Source organism: Nannospalax galili, unplaced genomic scaffold (genome assembly GCF_000622305.1).
Source record: "Nannospalax galili isolate Female #2095 unplaced genomic scaffold, S.galili_v1.0 scaffold567, whole genome shotgun sequence".
Lineage (NCBI taxonomy): Eukaryota > Metazoa > Chordata > Mammalia > Rodentia > Spalacidae > Nannospalax > Nannospalax galili.
In genome coordinates, this window is record NW_008357638.1 from 709,098 (window position 1) to 723,373 (window position 14,276).

A 14,276-nucleotide genomic window follows, 5' to 3' on the forward strand; every position below is an offset into this window, starting at 1 on the left:
TCCAATGAATCAAGATGTCTAGACTGGTACTGAGCATTTGCTGCTTCTGAATTTGAGTCAAATTCTATTCATCTTGAAAACATCTAACTTCTCAAGAAGAATTCACAACACAGCAATTAAGCAGCTCAATTATTTAATTTTTGGATTTATTTTTATTTTTATGTGTATGAGTGTTTTGCTTGCATGTTATTTGTGTTGTGCAATACCCGTGGAGACCAGAAGAGGGCACTGGATCACTGAAACTGGAGTTGATTGATAGCTAGCATGTGGCTGCTGGAAATCAGACGGGTGCTCAGCAAGAGCAGCCATTGCTCTCAACCTCTGAGCCATCTCTCCAGTCCCAACAGCCTAATTATTTAAAGGACAAATGCATTCATGCCTGTACTTCAATCACATGTCCTGGCTACCAAAGGAGACAGGAAGAATGAATACTGCTTGTAAAGTAAAGCAATGTATGTAGGGAAGACCTCCTTTGTGGCCTGTTGGGGTTATGGCTGAGAAATCAGATAATGGGTTCTGCTAGAAAACAGTTTGGAAAAAAAAAAGACTTCACTCTGAAGGCAAGGAAATTGCTAAGTGTGATTAAACCTGTGTTGGAGAATACCTGTTGACCTGATAAAGTCTTTGAAAAAGACTGGAATTCTTCACTTTATAGACTAGATTTTAATGAAAAGACAAATGAGCCATTTTTGTAACATGGACCCTTTTGTTATTATTATTATTTTTGACTATGGAAAATTATGGAGAGCTGGCAGAGACATGTTAAAAGATAACATGTCTTTTCAAAAAATGGTTCTTATTCTCCTAATTTTTGCTTTGTCTGTTTAAGAGAAGCTTTCAGTAGGGTTTTGCAGAAGCAAAATAAATTTTAAGCTCCAATTTAAATGAGAACAATTATACTGGTATAGTTCAGATCAAGGAGGCTCTGAACAGTCTGCACCACATCATTAGAAGTGAGGAAGAGTTTACCAGAAGAGCTTTCTCAAACCATGTTCTGGGAAAGAGGTTGGGGTTCAGATGAACCCTGGAACAACTAGCGGACACATTAGAAGTAAGGAGCATAGACATTGAGTGAGGTTCCCCCCTTCCTTTTGCCTCTTGGGAGCAGGTAACAGCCTGGTCTGAGGAGTGGCAGTTACTCACTCCAGGCAGGTGCTCTCTACTCTTTGATCAAAGACAGCAAATTCTTAAGACCTTCACTATCGACCCTCCAGAAACCTGACTTCAAATGAGCAATAATCAAGCATCTTTTTAAAATTATTCTAGAGATGGAGAGATGGCTCAGCGATTAAGAGCACTGGATGCTCTTGCAGAGGACCTGGGTTCGATTCCCAACACCCACATGGTGGCTAACAACTGCCCATAACTCCAGTTCCAGGGGATCTGACACTCTCTTCTGACCTCTGTGAGCATTGAACTTACACATATGCAGGCATAACACTCATACACATAAAATAAAAATAATAAAATATTTTAAGATTATACTAGTTATATATATGTTGTATGGTTCTAACACAACTGCAATGACTATTTATAGTGGCATTCTTCTTTTCACTCCTGGTGGTATGTTAAGAACTTTCTCAAAGTTTTTCTTTTAGTGGCATAAAGGGGCGCAACCTCTCTCCTACTTTATCGAAATCTCGGAATTAAGAATAGATAGCATACTGGGTGGGGTGGGGGAACTGTACATGTACACACAGTTTAAAGCACGTACGGTGGCAATTTTATGCTCACAGTAAATGCTGGAAGGTGTACAACAACTCAGTATTTTTTTCTGACCAAAGACAAGATCAAAGTTTATGTGTCCTGAACAATCTGATTTAAGCCCAAGGGTAGCCCAGTTCCCTACATACTTTTGGCTGGGCCTTCTTGCTTAATTCAAACCCACAAACCCTCATGCCTGAAAGCAAAGTTCAGCTTGCAGGGGATGGGGAACTCCACTTCATGTGGAAAAGCTACTAGGCCTGCGAGATAGCCCCAAGGCCTCTATGAGGTGGCTAGACTTCTCAGCAAAAGGCTCATAAACACGCTTTGTTTAGTTATCAAAGCCTGAGAGTTGGCACTGGTTTTTGGTTTATGAACTAACTACAAGAAAGCACAGGACAAAAATACTACCAATTGTAAAGGAAATTAACACTTTATTTGAAGTCTTTTAAACTTTTTAAAGCTTTCTTTTTAAGCTTTCTTCCTTCAGAAAATTTAAGGGCTACATGAATATAAAGCCATGAAGTACATACCACCTCAAAAGAACCCCCTATTTCCCCCAAACCAACTCTCTGGCTAAAAGCAAACATTTATTAGTTTAACTTTTAGTTGAAATGAGAAACCACACATTTACTCATAGGTGCTGAGGTAGTTATCTTCAGCAAATATATTACCATTTCAGGAAAACAACTACATATATTATTAGTGAGCAAGAAAACATGCTATGAATAGAAAATAAGGTCAGAATGGGCCTCCTGCCATAAGACCTTTGAAGGCAGTGCTTTCAAAGCATACGTGGCTGAAAACACTGCTCACATGTGGATTTATTTTTTTTTAAAAAAACTGTATCATTACTTCTAATCTTATTTTCTATTTCCAGAGTGTATTTATTAAAAGCGCAAATATCAAGGGATTGTCAACCAAAAATATTTTGTAATTCAAAAAAAAAAGTTAATAGGTCACAAGATCAAGTTGGGAGAAAGCTTGATGGCTACTTTGAAGCAAACTTGGGGTGAAGGCACAGTACCGTATGAAGGCACTGATTCTCTGGTATCATTCTCTCCACATAACACCTGGCTGCCTGGACAGAGAGTAAAATGACAAAGCTTCACCATGGTATTTCAGTTACCCTCCCCTCCCCGTGCCCTGCCACACCTGTGTGCACAGCAGGGCCTACTTACTATGGTCAATGTAGAACGTGCGGCCGTCCAAGTGAATTCTTTCTTCCCAACCAGGCTAGTGTCCAGGGATAGGAGGAGGGAGAGAATACAAACATCAGTTAGCAGTCCCCGAATCAAGCTGACACTTAAAAGCTCTAGCAGCCTTCTTTATTTTTCTCTCCTACAGGAATCTTTACACTGAGAATATACCAAATGGACATGTTAACTCAGGAGCACAGCTAACAACACACGCATGGGCTCAAGTGTCTCAGGCTTTCACTGGATAAAGGAAAGGAATAGGTGCTACTGCAAAAGCTCGAAAGGGATGAGTTCAGCGTGAAAAGCTCATTAAATTAAAAAACTACTGTGTACTTCAGGAGAGAGGAGAAGGGCTCATATAACATGTAGCACATGGTGGTTTTATTCTTTAGTAAGGGGTTGAGTAACCCAATGTTGGGGTGCTCCGCTGAGGACTCTTAACCATTCAAACTCAGAAACTAAAGGATTTGGACATCCCTCCTTCCCTCCCTTCCTTTCTTCCCTTCTTGTATATGTATGTGGGTTCACAGGTGTGTGGGTACATGTGTCCATGTAATGGGTGTGTGTGGAAGTCTGAGACTGATGCTGGGTGTCTACCTTGATTGCCCTTCATCCTCACAAGGAAGGATCTCTTGCAGAATAGAGTCCTGGCCTTCAGCTAATCTGGATAGCTAGCTTATTCTGGGGATTCTGTCTGTGTCTCACACATGTTGGGATTACAGGGGTTACCACATCCACTGGGCTTTTAGATGGATTCTGAGGATCCGAACTCTGGTCATCACACTTCAACAGAAAGTGCTTTATCCACTGAGCCATCTCCCCAATCCCAAGATCTGGGCAATTTTTAAGATTAAGGCTAGTAGCCTCATTATCTGACCTGTCTCTATTTACTATCTGAAACTCAAAAATATAAAAGATTCAGACACTTTTTTATTCTCTTTTGGTGTGTGTGTGTGTGTGTGTGTGTGTGTGTGTGTGTACCGTGTTTTGTATATGCAAATGCCCATATGTATGGGGGACAGAGGAGGACATCAGGTGTCTTGTTCTCTTAGTCTCTGCCTATTCCCTTGAGACAGGGTCTTTTACTGAACTTGGAGTTAGGCTGGCAGTCAGCAAACTCCAGTGATCTTCCTGTCTCTGCCCCTCCAGTGCCAGGGGTTACAGGCATGCACGCAGCCAAATCCAGCTTTTCATGTGGGTTCTGGGGATTCAAACTCAAGCCCTCAAGCTTGCGCTCTTACCCAGTGAGCAATCTCCCGAGCTCCAATAGGTTTACTTTAAAAATTTACTCTCTAGACTGTTTCCCTTAGAATCTAGCAACCAATTAGATTTGGATGGTAAGAGTTATCTGTAAATCAAATGGATGAAGATTGACCTCTAACTTTTGTAGTCCCCAAATTTTCCATAATCTACCACATATCAGGTAACAGAAAAGTTCTTATCCCTGGGAAACAAAAATAAAAATTTCCATTTAAAAACAGTCTTAGAAGTCGGGTGTAGCGGCACATGCTATAGTCCTAGCACCTGTGAAGGGAAGGCAGGAGGATTCTGAGTTCTGGGCCAGTTTGGGTTACACAGTGAGTTCCAGGTTGGCCCAGGTTCTCTAAAAAAACAAAACTCCAAACCAAACCAAACCAACCCTGTCTCCTAGTCTCCTGCATTTTTTGTGAAGGATGGACTGCTGAAGAAGGCACACAGCAAACGTTCCATTCAATACCCAACACAGAGCAAATTACACAATTCTCCCCAAGAAAAAACAATCTTAACAAACAAACAATCCCCAAACCAAGGTTTAGAACTAGTCTCCAACAAAAGGTAAAACACGAAATATTCACAGGTTAAAAAAAAAAAGTTCTGTAACTGTTTATGCCTTTTTCTTCCATACTATATTCCGGGTTTTGTTTCTAAGACTAAATCAGCAGTAGGATGGAGCTCAGTAGTCACAAGTTACAAAATAAATGCACACTGCTTAAACTGGTACCTATAGTGTCCTAGATTAAAGACTAACTTCCACTAATGGCTAGCAATTCAGAACTTCTGTAAGTACTGGTATCACATATATTGTAACAACACATCTTTCAAATTCTCCTAACACCTAATCCTAAGGAACATAGAGCAGTGAGATCCAGGAAGACTGGAGAAGGGGACCCACTGGCTTTTCCATTAACACAGAGCAGGTAAGTAGATATTTTCAGACTATTCCATGCCTCTTCAGAGTACTCACAGGAAGAGGGCCAAGGTCATTGGGGTTTAAAGATGCTTTTGACCGCATATGCACTGGAAATTTCAGTCGTGGATCTTCCTGCAGGAAAAATGCAAATGGCAGCTGTTAGAGGGACTCCCTGTGTATAGTTATCGGCACCTTCCATTCTTGTGTGTTCCAAGGCACTTGCATTGCCTGTGCAGAAAGCAGGGGAAGGAACCCAGCTGTCTGCTTTGTAGAGGAAACCTGGCTACCATGTCTCAGGAAAGGAGAGCAAAAACACATGAAGAGGTTAACTCTTTCCCCTAAGACTCTGAGAAGGTAAAGTGGGAAAACAATCAAAATGGACGATGCATGGCTCTCCTCCAGAGAGGAAATGTGGGTGAGCATTCTCATATCAGTCTCTGGATCCTCCTCCACTGGGAATGGCAATCATTGGCCCTTGTGCTTCCTCAGCTTCTTGTGAATCCATCTGACCAGAAAGTTGATTTCACTACTCTAGAGACAACCTGCTTCATCATGTTGGATCATGGTACCAGGCAACTTTACTGAGACTCCTGACCAAGTTCTGCTGATTAGGTTCTCATTTATGTCTTAATAGAAAAGTCGGTAAGAGTTCTTTAAGCGACAGGCTTCATAAGAGACCATATGACGCCCGACCCCCCCTCCCCCCAAAAAAGTCAATGAAAGTGAAATACATGCTCTCATATCTTGGGTCATATTCTATGATTTCCAAAGAACAATCAAACATATAATTTTGCAACATTCCTTGTTACAGTCTCTGTTTCTTCAGATAGGGAAAACTGAGTGTCACAGACCCACTTTGCCAAATTGAATTGCTCAAAGGTTAGGATCCAGAGCTTGGGAACAGCCCCTCACTTACATAGACCCAATAAAAATGTGACAGGGCTTAGAGAATTCATAGCTTTAAACTCAAAAGATTAGAAAACAAATGACAATATTCAGAATGATACATGATCAGCCAGAACAATAACATTATTAGCCCAAGATTAAAAAGTGAACCTTTGGGACATCTGACACTAGCTTTTTTCAATTCCATTAGAGTCTTTGCTGCTGCCAAATTACTGAAAGGTTTTCTGCTTTGTCAATTTCCTGAGTCAACAGTAAAAGCTTGTATCACTGGATTATAAGAAAGTGAGAGCTATCTGGAATTGGCAAGAATCAAAAGAGGACACAAATAATGCAATCGGCTTCTGCTTTCTGTTAGCTAGAACAAACTTAATTGAAGGAATAAATCATTTTAGCACTTTGTGATGGATGTGTGTAGCTATGCATTTTTCCAACAGCTGAGACATGGTCCAGTATTCTGTACTCTGTGGCAACACATATAAATATATGCCCAGCAGATTTAGGATTGAGAGTCCAAGAAGATAATGACCTGGATGTCATTTGTAGCTGGTTAACTAGACAGAAGACTTAAATGCAGTCCACAAAAGCTACTCACTCAGTGCTAACTCTGGCCTGGGACAGGTTATACCTTCAGCTGCCAGAGACTCTTGAGCTCCAAGTAGCCAATGACCAAGTAATGTTTACAGAAAGCCTGGGATGGTTATAACAAAAAGGATGGGGATTCTGGGTGCTTTTACACATAAGGCCGGCACTTATTCAACTGTGCAAGACAATTGTCTCTTTGGGCAAAAATAATTGACGATGCAGAGAAGAAAAAAGAAAGATACTGAGATTAAAGAAAGGTGCTGGGGGGGGGGAGTAGAACAAGAAAAGCATTAATGAGATCATTTTTACAAGTCTGCTAAAATGGCTTTGCATGGAAACCCAGATTTCATAGGACGTTAAGAGCCCCTAGCCAAGGAGTCATATTTTATTGTACTTGCAATAACCAAAAATAATGGCTGCAGCTGCCAGTAGTCCATCTCTGAGGAATGTGTGATGGTAACACTGAAGCCACTGTCCTGCTGAGTCCCTTGACAACCCAAGGAGGTAGGTATCACCATAGCTTATAGGCAGGTAACGTGGCAGCCAAGGCCTGGTGGTACTTAAGGACAACACTGGGATAATGGTAAGCTGGAATACTGAGGTCTTCAATGACAGGAATACAAATGAATCATGTACATAAAACATATGTGGCTGTTTCTCCTTATTTCAGCACATATGAGTGTGTGTGTGTGCGTGTGTGTGTATTTCTTTTTGAAAGAAGTGAGTCCCAATCTAAAAACACATATTACACAGGCATATGAACTGAGTCCAAAGAAATGTGTTTTTTTTTCCTTTATTCTTTCTATCCTGGAAGAGATCAGCAATCAAGCTTAGGCTATAAGTCAGTTTTATTACAGTGAACTTGGGTAGCTGTAATTTAACTTAAGTCATAACCTCTGTTGTTACAAAAATAGGCCAATGCTGTCCTGTGAAAGGCATCAATATACCAGCAACACAGGCTTTGAGTTGCTCCCAAAACAGAGGGAATGGAAAGCTGGGGCCTCTGGTGACTCCTAGCATGCATTCCTGCTGGCTGACCTGGGTGGTGACAAAGCCATCTTTTTTGTTTGCTTTTAAAGTGGTCAGACTTTATTCCAATCAAACCGCTGGCACATGGCCTTCATCACCTGTGTGTATAAAGGCTGTGCCTTGTAAATATGCTTTGAATGGACTTTTATCCTTCCAATGCATATGGGGGAACACTTGGCCTGAGTTCAATGAAGTACATGAATCAACAACACAGGATGAAGGGGGAAGAAATGGTATTTTCATTATTCCCTTAGCCGTCCTACCAGTTTTTTTTTTTTTTTTTTTCTATCATGATACTCAAATCTAAGAAGAGCTTTGCTGCCCTCTCATTTATTTTTTTAAAGATTTTATTTGTTTTTATTTTATGTGTGTTTTGCCTGCATGTATATAAGTGCACTCATGTATATAGTGTCCACAGAGGCCAGGAGAGGGCATCAGATCCCCTGGAACTGGAGGTAAGGACTGGTGACCACTGTGTGGGTGCTGGGAAATGAACCTGGGTCCTCTTTAAGAGCATCCAGTGCTCTGAACAGTGCTCTGAACTGAGCTATCTCTCCAGGCCCCCTCTCCTTTATTCTTATGAAAGTAACTTCTAACAGATTTGAATTCAGAAATTATTTTTTATTGTTCCTGCCTTCTCCTATTCTTTGCCAAGATGGACTTGCAATTTAAGAGTCTGTCTTCCACAATGAGAATTCTGTATGGGTATCTTTGGAATAGATAACACAGCTGTGTCAGCACATCTGCCTGCTGACGGGAAGTGACTTGAGGGATTTCTAGTTGTTAAGAATTTTCAATAGTAGCAGTAGCAGCAACAAAACATTTTAATAAATTAAACTTTCAAATGAGCCAACTGGTCAATAGCAAAGATCTGAGTAAAAAGAGACAACTGGCAATTAAAACTGAGTTCATTACATTGGCACCAGTGCCAGCAATAAATAAAGCTGATGCTATTTAAAATCAAACCTGCCCAGCTGCACTTATACTGAAGTTGGGGCGTGAAAGGCTGTGAAAGGTTAGGGGATTTGGTTACTAAGCTAGTTCACATTACTAAGATCATAGCTTATGTTGGCAACCCAGAGTGGCTCCATTCACTAATCCACTGACTTTTATGATATTTACCTCCTATTTCTGGAGCTCCAATTTCTGGCTGAGGGTTTGGAACTCCAGCAGTACTATGGAAAATGGGAACATCATCAGGACAGGTGTGGGTTCTGTGTCAATGACAAAAAATAAGAAAGACCCCAAACCAATGTCCATGGCCCTATTTTCCAAAGAGCTGCTCTCTTATTCTCAGCTGCCCACAAACCTGCAATACTATCTCCAGACTAGGAGGCGAGTCAAACAAGTCTCTGTGTCATTATATGCCTTCGGAGTAATTAACAGTTTATCAAATGCATGTCATCAGATCTCAATGGTAACTGCTCTTGGCATGTAAGTAAATTCCTTTACTGTGAAATAGGGAGGGTTCTGAGAGCAGTTCTCACTGAGAGTTGTCTGGAAATATGGGGGGCATATTTGATCATCAGAATACTGCGAGGGTGATGGCAACCATTAGCATTCAGGGGCAGGAGTCAGGGATGCTAAACATCCTGCAGTGGAAGGCACAGGCCTGCCGCAGCTGCCAAAAATGCCCTCCTGGGGACACACTGCACCTTGGTACTTTAGGGAGTCCTCTAGACTGATTCTCAAGGGATTGGATTAACATTACACCATGGACAGAGTGTAAATGATAGCCAAGGTCACCTTGGTTGAAGCCTCTTCCTTAACGCAACAGCACTGTTCCATCAAGTATACATACTCTGTCTCTTCCACTAGAAATGGGAATTGAAAGTGCCTATGCATTGTTGATTCAAGACTAAAGAACCTGGCCAGGGCAATCTCCAGAAACTCAACAAGCTTTCCTAGTAGCACTAAGGGAGCAGCACAAATGCCAGAAGGGCAAAAAAAAACCTCCGAGTTAGCTCTACCCAACCAGATTGAACAGGCAGAAAACAGAAGGTCCTGTTGTATCAAAACCAACCAGAAACCAGAGAATCCAATTCAGCTGAGTTACAGGACTAGGGACTGTGCAGTAGAGTAATACCAACTGACTTTTAAAAGCACTCTTTGCAAGGGCTTGAAAAAGCTACCGATGATCCAGCTGAAGAAGACACAGAAACACCTGTATTCACCTTTGCTTAATCTCATTTCACCCAACCACAACACACAGGCTTTTACACGTGTGATTCAAGAACACATGAGAGATCAGCATGGCAAGAAAAATCAATTTTGACAAAATGTTCACTGGGAAGAACGATCAGGTTTATAACCAAGTCATTCAGTCTATCTAACTCATAAAGCAAGAAAGAAAATATAGCACAGAAATACAAAACTCTAATTTGGTATAAACACTAAAAACAAAAGTGACAAATCCTGTAAGGTGGGGAAGTAATGCAAAAAGACATACAGAGAAAACATTATTTTGACAATGGTTACAATTGCTAATAAAATTACAAATAGCACAAGATGTAATACAGCAAAACAAACCTGGCAATCTAAAGGCTACCCCTTTCCCCCAAATGGAGCAAATTATGAAAACTAGAGCTCTCCTGGAGTGCATGAGAAAAAGCAGGTCAAGCTGGCACTAGCACTCCCAATGGCCAGCTCTGTGCCCTGAGCCACAGCACCCACCAGCCCAGATGTGGGCGAGCAGACCTGAGAGGCTTGCTTTAGAGTTGATGGTAAGACTCCTCTCCATGAACCACAAGGACTGAGCCAGGAAAGAAAGTAATTAACTGGAGCTCATGGTGAAAATGGAGCCAAATAAAAGCAGCAGCCTTACCCATGTCGTAGTCTTTGTGTTATGGTCAATGAAGAAGGGTCGGCCGTTTGGAGCTATCCTCATCTCCCAGCCGGGTGGCAGGAAACTCTGTGTGACTTTGTGTTGTGGTTTGGGGGAGTTGTAAGGTGATGGCTGAGGGGACTGTGGATTGGAAAGGGTATCTTTCACAGCCCGGCGTATGGGTGAGTCCTTGGCACCCTAAGGAATAATAATGAGCATTAGAACTCTTCACCATGTGCTAATCCAACGTGTCAAAATGCACCTGGGTACCATAGAAAGCTCCTCCTCTGAAAGGGACAAGGGGGAGATTCCTAAAACCCTGTTTCTTCATTTACTTTTAAATCAGTCTAACTTTATACCTTTTCTGTTGATTAAACATCCAACAACATTAAATATGAATAACCACCATTCTTTGCCACTTGATAACTGCCAAAAGTTCTGTTTTATGGGTAGAGATTTCAGAGTAGAGAAAAATAAGGCCCTGCTCATAATGAGCTCACAGTCTAATGACTAGATCACCAAGTTTCAGAACCCAGAAAGGAAAATCTCAATCAGTGGAGGAAACACTTTGGAATGACATGGTTTAACCCCACAACCCATCCCAGTCTTGAAGAGCTATCGCCCACTCCCACTGAGCAACAGCTTGCCTCAGGGCCAGGGGAAGCTCACAGCCATCTCCAGGGCACAGCCTTAACTGCTTGAGCCTTTCTAAGTCTGCCACTTGTAATGCTCAGGGCTTCCACTAAAACAACACAAACAGGAGAGCACACAAACAGATGTCCAGCAATGACTTGGAGATGCAAATACGCATCTGAAACATGGATGCCCACACAATGGAAGACCCTACAGTCAAAGAAAATGTGATCAAAGCAACAGCTATTGAAAACTCAAGAGAAGCACTGGCATTGAAAAGAAGTATTATGCAGCTCTGATGAGGTAACAGGCAATAAGGAGCAGACAGAACAGAGATGGTACGAGTTCTGCAGAGAGAGCACCCACACCCAGCACCAGTCACCACGAACGGTGTCAGCCAAATGAGAATGAAGATTATGAGAGAGTCCAGGATGTCAGCTGGCTGAGACAGGGAAGCATGTGGGGAGTCTGCACAGAGCAGCCCTCACCACCACACACGATTGCTCAGGGTGGAGCTGGCTGCGAAACTGAAGCCAGAGTTTAGAGAGAAGGGAATGAAGAGAAGCCACAGGACAGAGGTGACCCCGGTTAGGCGAGGCAGCCTTCTCACCTCCAGTGGGGCAGATAAAGTTACTGTTGGCGAGCTGAGGCTACGAGGCCGGCGGATCTGAGGCTCGATTAGGTGGTTGTTACTGTTTGTGGCCGATCCAGAGGCACCATCTTCTGCAAGCTATTTTGGAGGCAAAAACAAGTTAGCTTCGTATGAGGATCTCCCTGTGTATGATTAGGAGCGTGAACGCAAACAACACACACAGCAATAATAAGAGGTCTGGACTATTTAAAGCATGGAGGAAATAATTAAACATAATAATGGGGGCAAAGATAGGGAGACACATTCAGGAGAAATAAAAATGAATCACTGGGCTGTATAAAACCAGCCTTAGAAAAAGAGGGACATGGAGGTGGGGAGGAGAACTCTACAATGCCATAGGCTCATTCTTTGAAAATACCTTTCATGGCACATTAAAAGTAATGTATCCAAGGACAGACTGATTTGAGGACCAAAGTGTTCCTTAGGCAAATAGTCTACTTAGAGTAATGCCTGTCTTTGGTGAGACTCTTCCTTAAACTTAGTTCCTTCATAACAGGACATAAACACCAGGATGGGATGCAGGTCACATACATCTCGGCCGCTATGGTCTGAGATTTTGGGTTGGATGGTGATCTTCATACCTGCATGATCGGTCGAGTCCAAGTTGTGGTTCGATTGTTATGATTGACATAGTATGTGCGTCCCTTAGCATCTTTTCTTTCTTCCCAACCTGAAGGTAGGCCCGGCGTAGTATGTACATAGGCCACTGATGGCTGTTTGTGCAAGAAATCATTATTATTTAATAACTAGAATTTATTTTTGGATCAGTTTAATAAAGTAATATACACCCAGATAATTATACTTTTTTTGGAGAAGATATACATTTTTTTCTGTTTTTACAGAGGAAAACCCCCGCACAAAAACAAAACAAAAACCGTAACATCTAAAGAGTATCTGAAAGTCAGAAACAGACTTCCAAGAGCTTCTTGTAAGATGGACCACACTCAGTTGAGGGGTGGGGGAGGTCCACATTACTGATTCAGGTCTCAGACTGTGAGGTCATTGCTAAGGTGGCTACAAAGAAAGAGAATGTATTACACTCTGGTCTAGCTACTAAATTTCATTGCCAAACCACATCTCTCTAGAAAGGATTTCAAGCTTCCCAAAGCTACTGTCTATTAAAAGGGATGATCTGGACACTTCCTCCACACAGCTGACTGTCCACAGAGATGCTCCTGTGGCTTAATACTTAGGTCTTCTGAGTCCCGGGGAATACCAACTTTCAGACAAAATAAAAATACAACACAGAACCTCTCTTCATGAACACTTATACTCCTGTGTAGGAACATAACCCCAAGAGCTCCAGTATGTGTATGTGCCCCAGCCTAGGAGGTCTCCTGGTAACCTGGTGAAGGAGTCCCAGGGAGCCTCATACCTGAGGCTGTGCTTACACCAGTGTGGTGACATAGAGGATATGTTTTAAAGAGGGAACAAATCACCAAGCAGGTTTGAGTTGAAGGACATGTCCGGTATGGAGTGACTATATTTGGATACAGCAAACTTGATCATAAAAGATAGCTGAGACTTTGGCTTGTTAAGAAGCAGTCTAAAAAATGCAGTCTTGATGAGCAAGTACTGGACTATCAAGGATGGGTAGGTGACCGGGCAGTGAAGGATGCCCAGGGGCAGCGCTGTCTCAGGAATGCCTGCCTGCATGGTGCTGTCCCATTCATCTGTGCCTAGAAAGCAGTGCTCTTAAGACAGGGGCGCAGAAAGATAATACCAACCCTGGCCACCAAGACTTCTGAGAGGCAGGAGGAATGGGAGTCCTGCTGCTCTGGGTGCTGCCTTCTCTGCTGGGATCTTCTCTAACGAGCCTTCCAAGTAGCTCAGCGGGTATTACTTTCTTGGAATGAGGCTGAAGATTAAAAAATTTCTTAATGCACCTTTCCTCTGCCTTTTCTACTCACTACTAACGTGCTTTGTTGAAGAAGATCATGGCCATGGAGCCCTCAGGGACCCTGAACTGGAGCAAGAACATGCACATTGCCATTCCTGGGGATGGCATTTAAAGAAGCTCCACCACCTGCTTCCCATGCCTAATAGCACACTCTAAAGAAACTTAACTTGAAAACTAATTGGGAAGCAGCCAATTCAGTGGCTATTTCTAAACTGTGTTGACCAGGCAAGGACAGATATGTAAAGAAACTTCCTGCTGAAAACACAGCAACCACCTCCTTGACATTTTTTCCAGACAAGATCTAAAGACCTCCTTAGAGAATTCCAAGACCAACCACACAGCATCCTGGATCCAGGAGCAGGACAAACATCAACTCAGGGGCATAACCCTCTTATCGCCACGAAAACCAGATACTAGTTTACAGTTGGAATGGGCAACCCCGAAACAAAGCCCTACCTCCAAGGACTTTCATCTGGACTGGCTAAAAGCCTAGTCTGAGGGACTGCCTTCTAAGGTAGTACTCAATCAACACTTTCGGCAAAGCATGTGCTATCACATTTTGACCTATTATGGTTCACATGACCAAAAATGCTTCGACTATGCAGAACATTAAATGGCGTTTGTCACTTTTCTCTTTTCATAGTGAGTTATTTTTTGGGGGAGCAGCAATTTGATAT

The 14,276-nt window shown here is 42.3% G+C and overlaps 1 protein-coding gene across 6 annotated transcripts in view; it reads right to left on the bottom strand.

Moving 5' to 3' along the window:
* Nedd4l (NEDD4 like E3 ubiquitin protein ligase) overlaps positions 1–14,276 on the bottom strand; it is a 364,487-nt gene that overhangs the window by 44,961 nt on the left and 305,250 nt on the right. For all 6 annotated transcript variants that reach the window (XM_008855365.3, XM_008855364.3, XM_029557321.1 and 3 more), the window contains 5 exons: positions 12,281–12,412; positions 11,658–11,777; positions 10,415–10,612; positions 5,128–5,205; positions 2,886–2,940 (listed from right to left, as the gene is read on the bottom strand). In XM_008855365.3, the coding sequence (XP_008853587.1) occupies positions 2,886–2,940; positions 5,128–5,205; positions 10,415–10,612; positions 11,658–11,777; positions 12,281–12,412 (583 nt within the window). The remainder of the gene's footprint in view (positions 1–2,885; positions 2,941–5,127; positions 5,206–10,414; positions 10,613–11,657; positions 11,778–12,280; positions 12,413–14,276) is intronic.